Here is a 15,473-nt window from a genome sequence, read left to right as displayed (position 1 = left end):
TCTTTTCTCTCTGAAATTAGGACCAAACTACTTGCTGACTTTATTCAGCCTCTTTCATAACTCGGGCTGGGTGGGGAGCTGTGTTTTTGCCACTGCTAAGGCTTAGTTGTGCACTGTGGATTTAGCTTTGAGCACTGGCTGTAGTGGTGTTGTCTTTTGGTCACCTGCACAAGCAGCTGGCGGTGCAGGGATAGAGCTGCAAACAAGGAGGAAATACATGAAGTAGCACTGAGGGAGGAGAGTAAATGTGTGTGTTTAGTGGGGAGAGACTGTGACAGGAACACATCAGTCAGAGTGAAAGGAGGAAATGTGTTTAGGTGAGTAAGACTTCCATGAGAACTGGGATAAAGAGGCCTCCTCATTGTGAGCTTAAAATGTCGGAAGGACAAGGGCAAAGTCAGAAATTCCCCTTATGCATCCTGGCATTCATACCAACTTTGTAGTGTCAGCTCTTGCAATTCTTAAATCTCAGCTTCTGGGAGTTGGACAATTCTGTATTCATCTAAACTTTTGTTGAAAAATGGTTTTAGCCATCATTGTTGGAGACAACAATCTGAAAAGTGAAGCTTTGATGCACTGCAAAAGTCTGAGAGCACCATGCCTTTAAAAAGGCAGTTTTATTTGTCTTCTTTATTACTTTAAATGGTTCTTGTTTCAGAGTAGAGCTTGCCTGAGATATTTCCTTACCTTAGAAACTCAGTGATAGAAGGAATTTACTCTTTACATTTGGGAAGTATTTTGGGATCCTGGCTGAAGGACTGTGTGTGGAGAGAATCACCTTTGTGCTTGTTTACCATGCTGAGGGTCCTCGCAGAGTGGTGAGGAGGCGAGGAGTGTCAGCAGCAGTGTGGGCACAAGTGTGCAGCTCAAGAGCCTGGAGCAGGCTCTCCATGAACAGATGGGGACTCCATGGAAGAACAGGGCTTGGCAGGGCAGAGTTGTGGTGCTTGCCCTGCTCCTGATGAGGAGGCTCGGCCTTTTTCTCCACCTTAATGCTTAATAGCTTGGTGTTTCTGTGAGCTCACCGAGGTCTACTGCTTTCCTAGCTCAGTGCTTTGTGGGATTGCAGGCTGTCATTTTGGGCTGTGCTTGGGCCCTGCAACTGGGACAGCCCCAGCTGTGCTGCATCCCTCCTCTGGCTTTCCCAGCAGAGGTCACCCTGCATCCGGAGGAGCCGGCATCCTGCAGGCTGAAGTGATGTCTGCCTTTCTCATGGGGTGGGATGGCTGCTGAGTGATGCATCTCTGCCTGAGTTTGGGACTGGTGTCCATAGCTGCTGAGTGACCTGGTGGCTAGTTTGAGCTCTGCCCAAGCTGCCAGAGATCAGCATATGTGCAGGGGTCTTTCAGCGTGTTCTTTCCTGTGGTATTTCTTACTTGATAGGTAAGCAGCCCTTCAAAGAGTCCTGACTGTTCAGGACAGTTCATGGTCATCTGAACTGGACACAGAAGTGTGTGTATCTGATAGAGTCTTGAGCTCGTGTTAGGAAACCATGTGTTGTTATCTAATGCTATAAATAACTAGATATTAATAACTTACAACATGACAGTAATAAGTAATAACAAAAGGAACAGATAGGGTGATTGCATTCTCTGCTCTTTGAGTATTCAGTTTGCAAACTGTTATGTTAAGCAGAGGTTTTTTAATTAATCTCTTAGGTCAGCCACATTTGCAAAATGTACACCAGCTCTGTAGTGTATTGCTCAGGAAGGGTGTTGGGGAGTGCTGTTTGTCTTCTGACCTTTTTCTCTCATTTCCAGGGTTATGATAACACAGAGAGCAGTGTCAGAAAAGCCAGTGTATTTTGCCTAGTGGCTATTTATTCAGTAATTGGAGAAGAACTGAAACCTCATCTCGCACAACTCACAGGAAGCAAGGTACAAGAGTGATGTGTCTCTGGTGTTTTGGTAGTGCAAGCCATTCTGCTGGCTATTATTAGCAGCAAGACCAGTGGCTTCACTGTAGCTCTGGGTCAGGTTCCCTGAACTCTGTTAAATCCTGTCTCACCCTGACAAATGCCACAGGAGCAGCACTGCACTTGCTCAGCAATGTGAGCATTTGAAATCCCACTTAGGAAATTTTAATGGTGTTTGGAGATTGGTTTTGTGATACATTTGATCTTGTGTAACTGCAGGCTGCCTCTGAGCAGGTCCTTCTCCAGCCACGTTTGTCTTCCTCCTTTGGCATTACATCCAGAGGTGGTTGTGCAGTGAGCTGGCTCAGCTGGCTGCTCTGGCTGAAAACCAGATCTGCAATACAAATTAAATAGCTTTTAGTCTGCTCTGTGGCCACACAGGCATCCTCATGCAGAGTGATGGGGATGGTGGGAGAGCAGGTCCTCTCAGCAGCAAGTTGTGATTGGGGCTGGTAGAAATGCAGGTAAAGCTTCACTCTTAACATCAGGGCACATGTATCCCTTTCCTTCTGGGACAACAGCAAGCTCAAATGACCCTTCAAAGGACTTTGTACCTTGGCGTCAGACTAGCTGCAAAACTCAAATTCTGACCTGATGCTGCAAGTGAAACCAAGCCCTTAATTCAACTCTGGCCTTCAGACAAGAATTTTGTGTTGGTGTTTTGATTGCTTTTCAGAGCTGCTCAACAAGCCACCACAGATTTTTTTTCTGCTGTTTTAAGTCTTCATTCCCAAGATTTCTATGCAATTTTAAGATGAATTCTGCAAGTTTTGTTTCTGAAACAAATCTGTGCACATAAATAGCTACTTAGTTCAGAGGGCTTCATTCTGTCATTTTGAAGTCATAATTTCTTTCATGGGTAAGGAAGTGTGGTATAGGCCAAAACAATCTGAGACTAAAAACACTTGGATTTTATTTCTGTCTTGTCACTAAACAAATTACAATTGTGCCTTCAAATTGCTCTGCAGAGAGACAGGTATGTGTGCTGAGGTTTACCTCTTTGTATTTGGGATGTTAAGAAGTCCCCCTATAAAATGTTGTAGAGGCTTTATTATTCCAGTATCCCACGTGCCACAAACGTGGTCCACCACATCACTAACTATAAACATGTAAGTAATTCTTCTGGGTTTATGCAGACTGCCTGCCTGTTTAAAGTTAAATGTAGACATGAGTCATTACAGGATCTGGATTTTAGGTGGCAAAGAGCAAAAAGAAAACAAATCCATGCGAGGGAAGTATATAGTCATAACAACTGCAATTGCACTGGATGAGTGCACACATCAGTGAAGATATAATGTCATTGAAAAAGAACATTTTATAAAACAGGGAAAGTTCAGGGTTTTTCCTAGGAGGGAGACCTGTGGCTCTTGGATCACCAGTGTGCTTGCAGCCCTACTGACCTCTGTGGGAATCCTGCTTGACCTGACCTGGCTGCAGGATTGAGGTCTATGAACTGATGGCTTCTGAAGTGAAATGCAAGAGGTTTTTCTAAATCCCATTAAATGTGTCTGTAACTTCAATGGGACTGGGCATAGCCTCTTGTCTCTGTTCTGCAATATGGGCAGTTTTCTTGCTTTTCCTCCAGAGTGCCCAGTGTCAGCTCACCCGAAAATGAGTCACCACGGAATGCGAGTTTTTACATTGGCAGTCAGCTTTTCCCTACCTGTTTTTTTCTGGCATCTTCTGATCTTTCTTTTTTTCTTTCAGATGAAGCTACTAAACTTGTATATAAAGAGGGCACAGACCACCAACAGCAACAGCAGCTCCTCTTCAGATGTTTCAACGCACAGTTAATGGAGATCTGTGGACATGTGTGTAGACTTAGAAGCAATCAACGGTGCCTCTCAGAGACCTTTCTGCTACTCTTCACTGGCGTGCTCCATCAGCTTAAGGAGGCCATGCAGATATTTATTGCAATCAGTATTTTAGTCCCTTAAAACCTTTTATGTAGAATCTTACTGGTATTGAATGTAAAGGAAGCAAGGTCTGTGTCGCAGTCTTCATTAAAAGTGAACATCAGAAAGCCATACTTAAACATATTTGTATAGCCTGCTGAAATCTCAGAAATATGTTTAGGTTAGCCTTCTAACATTGAGTCCAAGAACCTGGACACATATAAAAGTCAAACAAATCTTGTTGGTTTAGCTCATTCCCAGTTTTGGTTTCTGTGTGCTAGTTACCTGCTCTCTGCCCTCACCGTTCTGGCTGGGTCCTTCTCTTCTTTCAAGTTTGCTGTTCCTGTTCTGTACTCCCTATTGCAGCTTGCCTGACCTGCAGGGCCCTCCATGGGGAGATCTTGGCAGGTGTGGCTGTGATTCCAGCCTCAGATGCTTTAATACTGAGAGATACCAAGTGAGTAATGAAAGAAGGTTCTTTTTAAACATCTGAGTTTTGTACATAGTTCTGACAGACCCCGGATGGGCTGATCGCTCTGTAACTGCTATCCAGCCAGCTGTGCTGTGCATAACAGCTGGGCTCTTGCTCTTTTCATTGACTTTGTAAATACTTCTGCCCCCTCAGCCCATTTGGCTCTTTCATATGTTCAAAAGACTCTCCAGGTTACCTGTTACTGCCCAAAGGGAACCTGAGACCCAGTTCTGGGACCGACGTCTGCAAGTAGGATAAGTGGAGTTAGGTGGGTGGGATTGGGTTAGGCTCTGAGTGTGTCACTGGGTGGGCAGTGGGAGCTGGCAGAGCTGTACTTCAATGCCAGCTGTTTTCCTTGAAATCTGTAGCATCAAAGGGCTGATCTGCTGCTCTGATTGACCCACTGATGCTGGATGGCTTTGTCATCATACCTTTGCACTTTGGGTAAAATGTTCATCCCAGAGGACAGAAAGGGTGTCTGAATCTGAACAGAAATACCACATGGAAGCACCTCTGAGCCACCTGGGACAGTGCTGGTTGCCTGCCACAGCCCTCCTGTTCCTGAAGACCCTGCAGTGCTGTTAACAGCCCTTAGAAGCCTCCTTTTTGCCATCGCCATGCACAGGCTTGCTGAGTGCTCTGCATTTCAGAAGAGTGGGGGTCCCTCACTGGGCACTGCTGGCAGCAGGGTGCTCTGGGTGAGGTGTTTGCAGCCTAATGACACAGACCAGGTCAGAGGCAAACCAGCAGCAATCAAATACCCCAGAGCACTGCCCTTCCCTGAACAGAGACCCTTCTTTTTGCAAAGGGGGAACTCCCCCTGGCTCTGCCTGTAACCAGGGAAGGCAGGAGGTTGCTAATTAATGTGCTGTGTTTGGCCTGGGCTGGATCCTGGCTGATGGGCATGCCCACCCCAAACCTGCCATGAATCACAGCTGGGGTTTTGCCTCCAGTGCCAGTGATGCAAGAGCATGATGGACTTGCAGCTTATGGCTGCAGCTGTGCTGATGGATGTGTGTTCCCTGGCTGCTCTCAGTGCCCTGGAGTCTCTCCAGCTTCCTACATCTCCCCTTTAGGGAGCTGAGGGGACACCTTGGGAACATACTGAGAACATGAGACTCCATTACTGCAGCAGGAGAGGGTATAGCCCCTTCCATCAATTATCCCTCTGTGTTTCAGCCTCATCCTGAGGAGTTAAGCTGGGAGCTGACACTTGGTGCCAGCTTTTCTCCCAGTTCTCTCCTCAGGAGGGATTGGGGCTGGTAGGGACTGTGTGTCAGTGGGCTGCATAGCTTGTTGGTCCTTTCCCTGCTCACCTGAGAGCAAGGGGGGTGACCTGCTCCTGGTGCACATGTGTGCAGGCTGGCTGCAGGGCTAATTCCCTCATCTTTCCCAACCAGTAATGCTATGGCAGGAGAAACCATGTGCTTTCCTGGGGTGGGGGATTCCCCCAGGGTCTTTCTGCAGCCTCAGAAAAGCCATCCTCACTAAAGGGGGGGATTGGCTGCTTCATGGTTTGTGTCTGCCTTTCTGTGGACCATTTCTTTTTCAACATCTTTCTGTATGCTTGTTAGAATGCTCTTTTTTAATTTTTTTGAATGCTTCAAATTTGATTTTAACACAAATTTATTTTTCCTTTTGAGGAAATACTCAGTTGACTTGTTGGCAGCAGTTAAGCTGTCTTGTTTGAATTTTTAGTAGTGGGGTAGTTTTTTTTGGGCGGTGTTGGTTTTTTGTTTTGTTTTTTTTTTTAATTGTGCTCTTAACTGCTTAGTATTTATGCCTCTCTTTCTCCCCATCTCAGCTCAGCATCTTCTGTTCCAGTTCTGGGGTTCAGAAAGTCAGCACAGCTGACCAGGTGGTATTAGTCCCTCTCAGCTGTGATGGAGCTTGGTCTATCATCATTTGCTGTTGATTTTGATTTTTTTTCCTTTCCATTGAATGGCACACTGTAGCAAATCTCCAGGAATCAAATTCCTTCTCAAATGATTTTATATGCTTTATAAAATCCTGTTGGTATGCACTGAGAGTGAACGCACTGTAACGTCCCTGACACCTCCGTCGGGGTCCAAGCTCGTCCTTGAAAAGGCGCCTGCGGCCAGCCTGCGCTTCCCGAGGCCCCTGGCACCAAAGGGGCTGCAAAGGGTGGAATCAGGCCTTACTTCCTGAATCAGATTCAGTTCTGTTTGTCAACAGATGCTCATTAATGTGCTACTTAATTTCATTGCGTGAGTTGAGGACTGTCCATTCTTTGAGTACTCTAGGATATGTTCTACCTGTACACAGTAGGAGCATTCTGCTTAGGTATTTATAAATCATCGCGGATAATGTACATAGTAGGGTTGTTTAGTATGTTGAACATGACCCAGTTTTTATTTTGTGTTTCCTTTGAAGTACTCAAAGGGCTAGCTCTGAATGTCACCTCTCTGATCTCCAGTTTTGACTTCAACAAGCTGTACAATCATCTTGTTTCTCTTCAGCAAGCATAAAGGTCTCTCTGGCTACAAATCAGTGTCCACGCACGCTTGCAGAGGAAGGTCTGCATGCTGCAGTGCCTCACTGCTCCGGTGAAGCTTGTGTTCACCTTCTCCTGGCAGTAGCCACCTACTGCAGCTGCCTTTTTTTTTCTTGCTGCCCATTATGCAGGGCTTCAATTTTTCGTACCTTTAAAAAAAAGAAAAAAAAAAGTAAAAAAAAAAAGTATTTTCTTTGCCCACCATGCTTTAAAAATCTAAATGGGAGAAAACTCTCAGCAGACAGCAGCTCTTGGCTGCAAGGTTGCCGAAATCTCAGATGTGGATGTTTTTTCTGCCATTGGCTGCACCAGTGCTCCGTGGGCATGGGCAAATCCCGGCTCCATCTGCCCCACAGGTCTACGTACTGTAGTTCTCATGTAGTTCAGAAATACCGAGGCATGTGGCTTTCTTAAGGTACACTATGTGTGCTTGCCTGGATTACAATACAATACAAGACTGTCTTTTTAATTGCTTATTACTAGCTTACCAATAACCTGTATAAGTAATGTAACTTGCATCTTTGTCATCAGAACCTTTTCTCCCCACCCCTTTATTTATCAAGCATAATATTACATATTAAGGGACAGAAAAATAGACCTTTGTAGTACACAGCAGTACGTTGCTAACAATGTTTTAAATGGGAAGTAAAAAACACTCTGAAAAATGCCAGCCATGAGAAATTACTTTGTTGGCACCGTGTTCATGCGCATGTATTTTTTTCTATTTTTTCCGCTTTTGTCATGTTACATCCATATCTGTATTTATATCTTATTTGTTTCACTTTTGAGTGTATCATGGCAATTGTACAGATGTTTTTTGTTAACATTTACGTGATAGAATTTGCTAAAAAAAATTAAAATAAAACCTTTTGAGTTTGCCCTAGAATAAGTGGAAGTTGGGTTTCTTCTTGGGGGAGAAACATCAAAGTAATTCGCTGTCCAACACAGCTCCTTATTCCAACCTATGCTGTAAATGATTTGGTGTTATTTGTCACAATTGTGTTTGAAAGTTGATGCTTGTGCAAAGTCATGTAACTTGAAGAAGGGCACCAAAGATAACTGTATTCTGAAGCTTGTTGAGAGAATTAGAGAGGTTTTAAAATACATGGCTGTAGATATTTGGGTGATGAAGTATTTGGGGAAGTGAAGGAATGCTGGGAACTGCACAGCAGAACTAGGTCTCTGTGCCTGGTACCAAATGACAAAGAACTTGAATTTGAAGTGTCTGGATGGCCTGAGCACTCAAGCACTTGTGTGTTTTCCTGTGGGAATAATAGCTCATCACAATTTAAAAACCTGTAGTGAAGCTGTGCTCTGCACTTGGGAAATGAGTTCCCTAAGGTTTGATTTTTACCTTGATGATCAAGGCAAAAGCTCCTCAAAATACCTTGTGCTGGGACCAAGGAAGCCAGGAGTGCACAAGAGGTTCAGATCTTGTAGGGGAGGCTTTTGGTTTGAATATTCCTAGACAGAAGAATATATGGAGAGTGTCACAGAGCATGAACACTAGCAGCTGGTGACAGGTGCTCCTTGCTGTCACCAAGCCCCTGCCCTATGTCAGCCCAGGGACCCTTCTCCGTTGAGATTCAGGGGCTGGGCTGGGAGCAAGGGACAGTGATGGCTCTCCCTGCTGCAGATCTTGCTCTGTGGTGACAGGGTCTTTTTTGACTCTGCTGTGTGTCAGAACAGTAGGAGGGAAGGTCCATCCTTGCCCAGTGACCCTGGCTTCTTCTCAGAGCACTTTCCGTGTGGTTATGCAGAGAGAAAATGAGAGGGGCTGAATCCCAGCTAGAACTTAATCTGGCTACTGCTGTAAAAGACAATGAGCAATTAACAGCCAGAGGGGGAATCCCCATCCTTTATTGGAAGCACGGGGAAACATAGTGACAAAGGATGAGGGAAAGGTTGAGGTACTTAATGCTTGAAGCAGATCCTCCTGAGTGCCATCACAAGGCATGTACAGGACAATCAAGGAGCCAGACCCACCCAACACTGGTTTGTGAAAGGCAGGTTCTGTTTGACCTCATCTTCTGTGACAAGGTGACCCACTGAGTGGATGAGGGGAGTGCTTTGCATGTTTTCTACCTGGACTTCAGTAAAGCCTTTGACACCGTTTCCCACAGCACCTCCTGGAGACACTGGCTGCTCATGGTTTGGACAAGTGCACTCTCTGCTGGTTTAAAACTGTCTGGATGGCCAGGCCCAGAGAGGTGGTGAACGGAGTCAAATCCAATTGGCAGCTGATCACCAGCGGTGTTCCTCAGAACTCAGTGTTGGGGGGCAGTTCTGTTTCATGTCTCCATCAATGATCTGGATGAAGGGATCAAATGCACCATCAATCTGTTTGCAGACAATGCTAAGTTGGACAGGAGTTTTGCTGCTGGATGGCAGGAAGACTCTGCACATGGATCTGGACAGGTTGGATTGATGGTCTGAGGACAATTGTATGAGGTTCAATAAGGTGAAGTGTCAAATCCAGCCCTTAGATCACAAAACCCCAGGCGGTGCCTCAGGATGGGGCAGAGTGGCTGGAAAGGTGTCCAGCAGAAAAGAACCCGGGGGTGCTGGTCAACAGTGACTGAACATGAGCCAGCTGTGCCCAGGTGGCCAAGGATGCCAGTAGCACCTGGCCTGGATCAGCAATAGTGTGGCCAGCAGGACCTGGGCAGTGATTGTCCCTCTGTACTGGGCACTGGTGAGGCTGCACCTCAAATGCTGTGTTTATTGTTGGGGACCTCCCTACAGTAGGAAGGACATTGAGGTGCTGGAGCATGTGGAACGGAGCTATGGAAGGGCGTGGAGCATAAATACTACAAGGAGCGGCTGAGGAAGCTGGGGATGCTTACTTTGGAGAAAAAGGCTCAGGGGACAGGTCTCTACAACCAGCTGAAAGAGGCTGTAGAGAGGTGTTCTCTCCTCTCAAGTAGCAAATTATAGAAAAGGGCCTCAGGCTTCACCAGCAGAGGTTTAGATTAGATATTAGGAAAAAAAATCATGGAAAGGGTTGTAAGGCATTGAACAGGCTGTCCAGGGAAGTGGCTGAGTCACCATCTGTGGAGGTATTTAAAAGATGTAGATGTGTCACTTATGACATGGTTTCATGGTGGACTTTTCAGTGCTGGGTTTAACAGCTGGGCTTGGTGACCTTAGGGGTCTCTTCCATCCTAAACGATTCTATGGATTTTCATGTGGGATGAGACAGAAGCGCATTGACAGAAAAGAGTTTGTTTATTGAACCATCTGAAAGTATCTGTCCCTTGTATCCCCTTTGTGGTGAAGTCCCTTGTCCTCAGCCACATGACTGCTTCACACATGGAGAATGAGGAATAGCTGTAATCCTTGGTTTAGAGGGTTTTGCTGAGCTCACCCCTATGGAGGAGGACTGGAGTTGCTGCCAGCCATTAAAGGTAGGTAGCAGATTCCTGGCAAGTGTGAAGACTTGCTGGAAGCACTCACAGCCCATTCTCAATTCATTTCTCTGTCCTGAAGAGTCTGAGCTGCTGCTTCTTCCCTCTGCATTCCCCCTCAAATGATTTTGTGACCCCTTCCCTCCCAATAAAGGATGTGCCAAGGAGCCGCTCAGGACATGTCAGCAGAGTTGCACTCCTGGATCAGGTAGGTGTCTTATCTCAATTTTTTTCCACTTAAAGAATAAGATATTTTTGTTTAAACCCCCTGAGAAAGTGCAGCTCAGTTGATCAGTGTTAACTTAAATAATTCCACTGCTTCTGATTGTGCAACCCAACCTCTTACTTGTGCAACCCTCATTCACCCTCTCCGAGAAAATATTGCACACCACTCTCTTCCTTTCACCAACCCAACACATTTTCTTGCTTTGCTTTTTCATACGTTTCCATGAAGTACGGAAAGGGCCCACCCCAGCAACTGCACTCCAGCCCTGGCAAGGAGCCTGCTGGAAGAGGCTCAGGGCAGAAATGGATGTAACACTGACCTCAGGGAGGAAAGGGCAGACCATAAACCACCATCCCCTGTTCTTGGTGGTGGGGGCATGGGAAAGCCCTGCAAAGCTTTAGAGAAGCTGCTGAGGCAGCAGGGGCATGGAAATCAACCCAAGCATGAGACCGGGATGGAGGGGGTATCTCAGATGGTTGTGTGCTTGTGTAGCCCCAGAGAAAGGCCATCTCTGATTGTGATCCCAGTCATGGATCCATTTGTGGACAACACGGGATTACAGCCAGTATGCCAGCGCATGTAAATGGGCTGGAGAAGGTTGGCTCAGTAGTGGGCTCACTCGAGTGCCCGACTGAGCGCGGCTTTCCTCTGCCGGGAGGATGGGAGGGCAGTGACACCCATTGCAGCCACTGTGCCCCCTGGACCACTGCAGCACAGGAGATGCTCACGTTTCAGATTCTCCCTGGGGATCTGACTGCAGCCAAAGTCTTGGGAAATACTGGCCTGTTAATCCCAAGGCTGGTAACACAACATTACTCTGTTCTCCATGCTGCTTAGTCATAACTTGGCATGTAGTGAAACAGGCCCAGCAAAGCCACAGCTTTCCAAAACCCAGCTATTTACATCCAGACTTGGGTGCCAGCCCATTAACCAGGAGCCAGCGACTCCTCTCTGCACGGCTCAGGGACAGAGGGAGTGGGTGCTTGTTTTTGGGGCAGGCAGGAAGCACAGGATGATGCTCATGGGTTATAACCCACTGAGGTGCCCGGAGCCACAGGATTGTGCAGAGACCAAGCGGGGCACAAGACAAAGGCAGGAGCTGGTTTGGGAGCAGAGGAGAGCAGGAGCAGCAGCAGAGGGGATGGTGAGGGCAGCGTAAACCAGACCGAGCTAACGCAGGGCTGGCGGGATTACAGGGTGCCAGGGAAGCTGCTCACAAACACACTGAGGACAAAGCAGCCCTCCAGACCTGAGGGGTAATGAGTAGTTAATGAAGAGAGGGATGAAATTCATAATGACTCAAAAATGTCCAAGATAATGAAGTCCTTTTCTTTAAATCCACCTTTAACAAGAAAGCTAAGGGAAAGGATTTAGATCAATTAAGAAGTAAAGAAAGTCAATCTTGTAAAAATAGCCATTGACACAAGCAAGTGGGGGAACAGCTGGAAAGTCTTGTCATGGCAGTGTATAAAACAACGGTGTATGGCATAAAGACACATAAGTGACAGCAGGTAGAGTAACAGCCATACCTTTAACAAATCACTGCAAATGAGGCAGGGGGGCGGTGAAGTGTCTGAGCTCTGGGGAGACCAAGGTGAGGAGCAGCAGCAAGCAGGGGTCACAGTGCACTCCTGTGGCATGCAGCAGCTCTGTGTGAGCATCAGCAACCATTCCTGGGCAAGGGATACGCAGTGACCCTCAAAGGGATGGTCCCCATTACATTCAAACTTACCAAAGCCCAGGGGAGACATAAGAGGCTGGAAACATTGGAGCTGCCCCTAAAACATGTTCATTACCTCCCTCTTAGAGGAAATATTTTTGTCTCTCTCTGTTGCCATGCAGCAGGATACTTGGGATATTCTTTTCCTTGTCCTGGTGACCCAGCTTCTTAACAACCATAACCCCGCCTCTCTCCTCACTGCCTTGCTGAGGAATAACCCCTGTAAGCTCCATTGTGCCTGGACCTGTCTTCTGCCCCCTCCACAGGTGCCCCGGTGCAGGACCCTGCTTCTCCTGTGCCAGAGTTCTCCCTCATGGCACAGGCTGTGTGGGCTCAGCGTCTCTGGGTGGGCTGGTGCTTGGGACCAGAAGGGTTAAACGGATGGCCCTGTCACAGGGGCAGTTTCTTGACTGCCGGTCTATAAATAGGAGCTGGGTTTCTAATCTGCTTGCCACTTGTTTCCACTCCCTGCCAGTTTTTTCCTGCTTTTTCCTGCAAGGAGGTACCTGCAACTGCTACAGTTTGCAGCCCTGCAAATGCTGCTGGGAAAGGATGAGGAGCAGCTGAGTCCTGCCCGATGAGACTCGTGTGTCTGGCTGATTTATGGGCATGGAGTCATTTAAGATATTAAACAGCACCAAGTAGCTGCTTCACACACACACAATAAACTAAACAAATAAAAAAATCAAAACAAACAAAAAACCAAACAAAAAACCTCCAAAAAAAAACCAAAGCAAAACAAGACAACCCCCCCCCAAAAAAAAAAAAAAAAAAAAAAAAAAAACCACCAAAAAAAAAAACAAACAATGAAGGAGAGAAACCAAAGCCTGCCCTGGGAGGGACTCCAGGATCCTGGTTTGTCCTGAGAGTCTCCAGTCCAGTTTGATTCCCTGCCTTGCCCTTCCAGAGCTGCCCCAGAGCCATCCCCTTCTGGGACAGGTGAAGCCCTGTTTCAAGCACTGCAAGCTGATGTCGTAGACCTGGTTCAGCTCCCTGGGTGAAAAATCCCTTTTGGTGGAGAGGGAGCAGGGAGTGGGGGCTGACAGCAGTTTTGGTCTCTTTGCAAGTCTCCAGTCTGCTGCCTGCCCCCAAGCCTGCATCCCCTGCCCTATCTCCTCCATCTCTCCCACAAGGAGAACAACTCCATCCCTGCTGAGCGACAGGCTGTAAATCCTTGTGGGGACTTGCTGGAAGAAGGGACTGGGGGTTTGCAAGGAAGGCCTGTGAGGAAAAGCTGGCTTCCCACTGGGGTGAGGAAGACATGGGCAGGTTGGAGGGAGGCCAGAGATTAGCAAGGACATGACTCCCAGCAAGATTGACCTGGGTTGGATAACAGGCAACAGAAGGGGCTCAGGGAGACACGAGAGCAGCCCTCAAATATGCAAGAAGCAATTCCACAGGGGAGTTAATCTCTTCTCTGGATAGGGCAAGACATTTTGGGTTTAGCAAGACTAATTTAGATGAGGAAAACATCAAAGTAATAAAGTTAACTTGTTTCCAGACCTAATTTTGCAGGGGGATGATATGATCAGCATGTGAAGGAAATGAATCCTGTTGTTTTGACCTGTTGCATGTCAGTCCACTTAAACCTGAAAACACAGCTTGGGCAAGCTTCTCTGTTGATGGACAAGGAACAGACTGGAGGAAAATTGGCCAAAAAGCGGGAGGTCCATTGCATGTCTCCTCCTGAGCAGCGTCCATGCCGGGTCAGGTGCATGTCCCAGGGGCCTTTCCCTGTGCGCCCACCTCGAGCTTCATCGCTGCCAACAGACAGACGCTTTCCAAGGCTGCTGACTCACTGAAATGGAAATGTTCTCCCTAAAAATGCTGAGTTTGATAAAATTACTAAGGGATCCTGCTGGCTTCCCTGACAGCTTGGCTCCCTGCCCTGCATTTGGAGTAGCTGCTGGGAGGGAGGTTAGTCTTGGCAGCCAAAGAAATGTGATGCTCAGGGCTCCCAGGGTGATGGCTCTGCTGAGGCTCTGGACAGGCTGTGCCAAGCCAGGGCACTCTGGTGGCATCTTCAGCCTCGTGTCCCCCAGCACTCTTGCAGCCTTGCAGCTGCCCCTGGTGCTTCTTGGGCCATGGGGTGTCCTCCATGGAACATCTCTGGTTTCAGACACCAAACTAACCTTTTTTTCCTCACACATTTTGCACTCTACCTGCACCCCAGCACCTCTTCCCCTGGGAGGATGGAGAACACCTACCCAGTGTGACAGTGGTGGTAATTTAGTCCCTCCCTTGCAAAAGACCAGCTCTTCTGGCCAACAATAAGAAATAAATGGAGGTGGGTATTTGCCTTATAGAGCCAACCCAAGTAAGTAGAAAGCTCCAGTTGCTTTTGCATTCCACTGATGATGGAGAAGCACCTCCAGTCTGACCTACTTTGGCTCCCAGCAGCATCAGCCTGAACTGTACTCACCTGAGCCCTCACAGGCTCCCCAGAGGTGGAGGCCTCACCCTCGTCCTCACTCAGCTGTGCCCTCTTAGCTCCCCACGAAGCCCTCAAAGGGCTCCTTTTGCTGTTCACCACTTCTTGCTGCAGCTCCCTGTTTTATACCTGGCTGCAGAATGGTCCCTGCTAAAGGACCATGGCGGGATCTATCTCTGAAAATTTAATGCAGCTTTTAGGAAGTCCCTGGAGGTTTTCCTTTCCAATGAGCTTCTTCATCATGCTGGTAAGCCAAAACTGCTCCTGTCAGCTGGAGGCTGGGAGCCAGGAGGTGGTGTCCTGCTGCTGAGAGGAGCCCTACCCTTGGCTATTCCTGGGTGGTCAGCCATAGGTGACAGATCCAGGGTTTCCTCTGGGACAAACCCTTGCTGGTGGGAGGTGGAGACAGGACAGCCCTTTTCATTCTGAGCTGGAAGCTGATATCCAGCCTGCTCCAAAATAATACTTGGAGTGACTGGGAGTGCTGCAAAGGCAACCTTGAAAGGGATCTTGGCTTAATCTGTGATACCTCTGCAACCAGGGCAGAGGGCCTTGGCTCTCCAGGAAGTCCCCTGAGAGCCGTCAGGGTCACTGTGGGGAAGGGATGCAAGCTTCACTGCAAGAGGCTTCAAAAAGCCAAATCCCTGCAAGCTGCCCAGCTCCTGCCATGCAGCATGGGAGCCAGAGTCCCCTGGTATCCCTCTGGGACATGTCCCCAGCTTGGAGCACTCCCTGGAGGGCAGCACTGCTAGGATGTGGCAATGTCCTCTCAGCAGCATTTTTCCCTGCAGTCATTACCAGCATGCGTATTCTCACTCTGTTTTGGCTTTTGGCAATCACCGTGTTTTGGGAAAGCACTAAACATTAACTTAGATTTGTACTTAATAACTTG

The 15,473-nt window shown here is 47.6% G+C and overlaps 1 protein-coding gene across 1 annotated transcript in view; it reads left to right on the top strand.

Moving 5' to 3' along the window:
* CLASP1 (cytoplasmic linker associated protein 1) overlaps positions 1-7,082 on the top strand; it is a 170,016-nt gene extending 162,934 nt beyond the window's left edge. The window contains exons 38-39 of the mRNA XM_053983207.1: positions 1,761-1,877; positions 3,623-7,082. Of these exons, the coding sequence (XP_053839182.1) occupies positions 1,761-1,877; positions 3,623-3,709 (204 nt within the window). The 3' untranslated portion in view covers positions 3,710-7,082. The remainder of the gene's footprint in view (positions 1-1,760; positions 1,878-3,622) is intronic.
* The last annotated feature ends 8,391 nt before the right edge of the window (positions 7,083-15,473 follow it).

Source organism: Vidua macroura, chromosome 7 (assembly GCF_024509145.1).
Source record: "Vidua macroura isolate BioBank_ID:100142 chromosome 7, ASM2450914v1, whole genome shotgun sequence".
NCBI classification, from domain to species: Eukaryota; Metazoa; Chordata; class Aves; order Passeriformes; family Viduidae; genus Vidua; species Vidua macroura.
The sequence above is the reverse complement of the archived record's forward strand: the minus strand, read 5'-3'. Positions and strand labels throughout refer to the sequence as shown.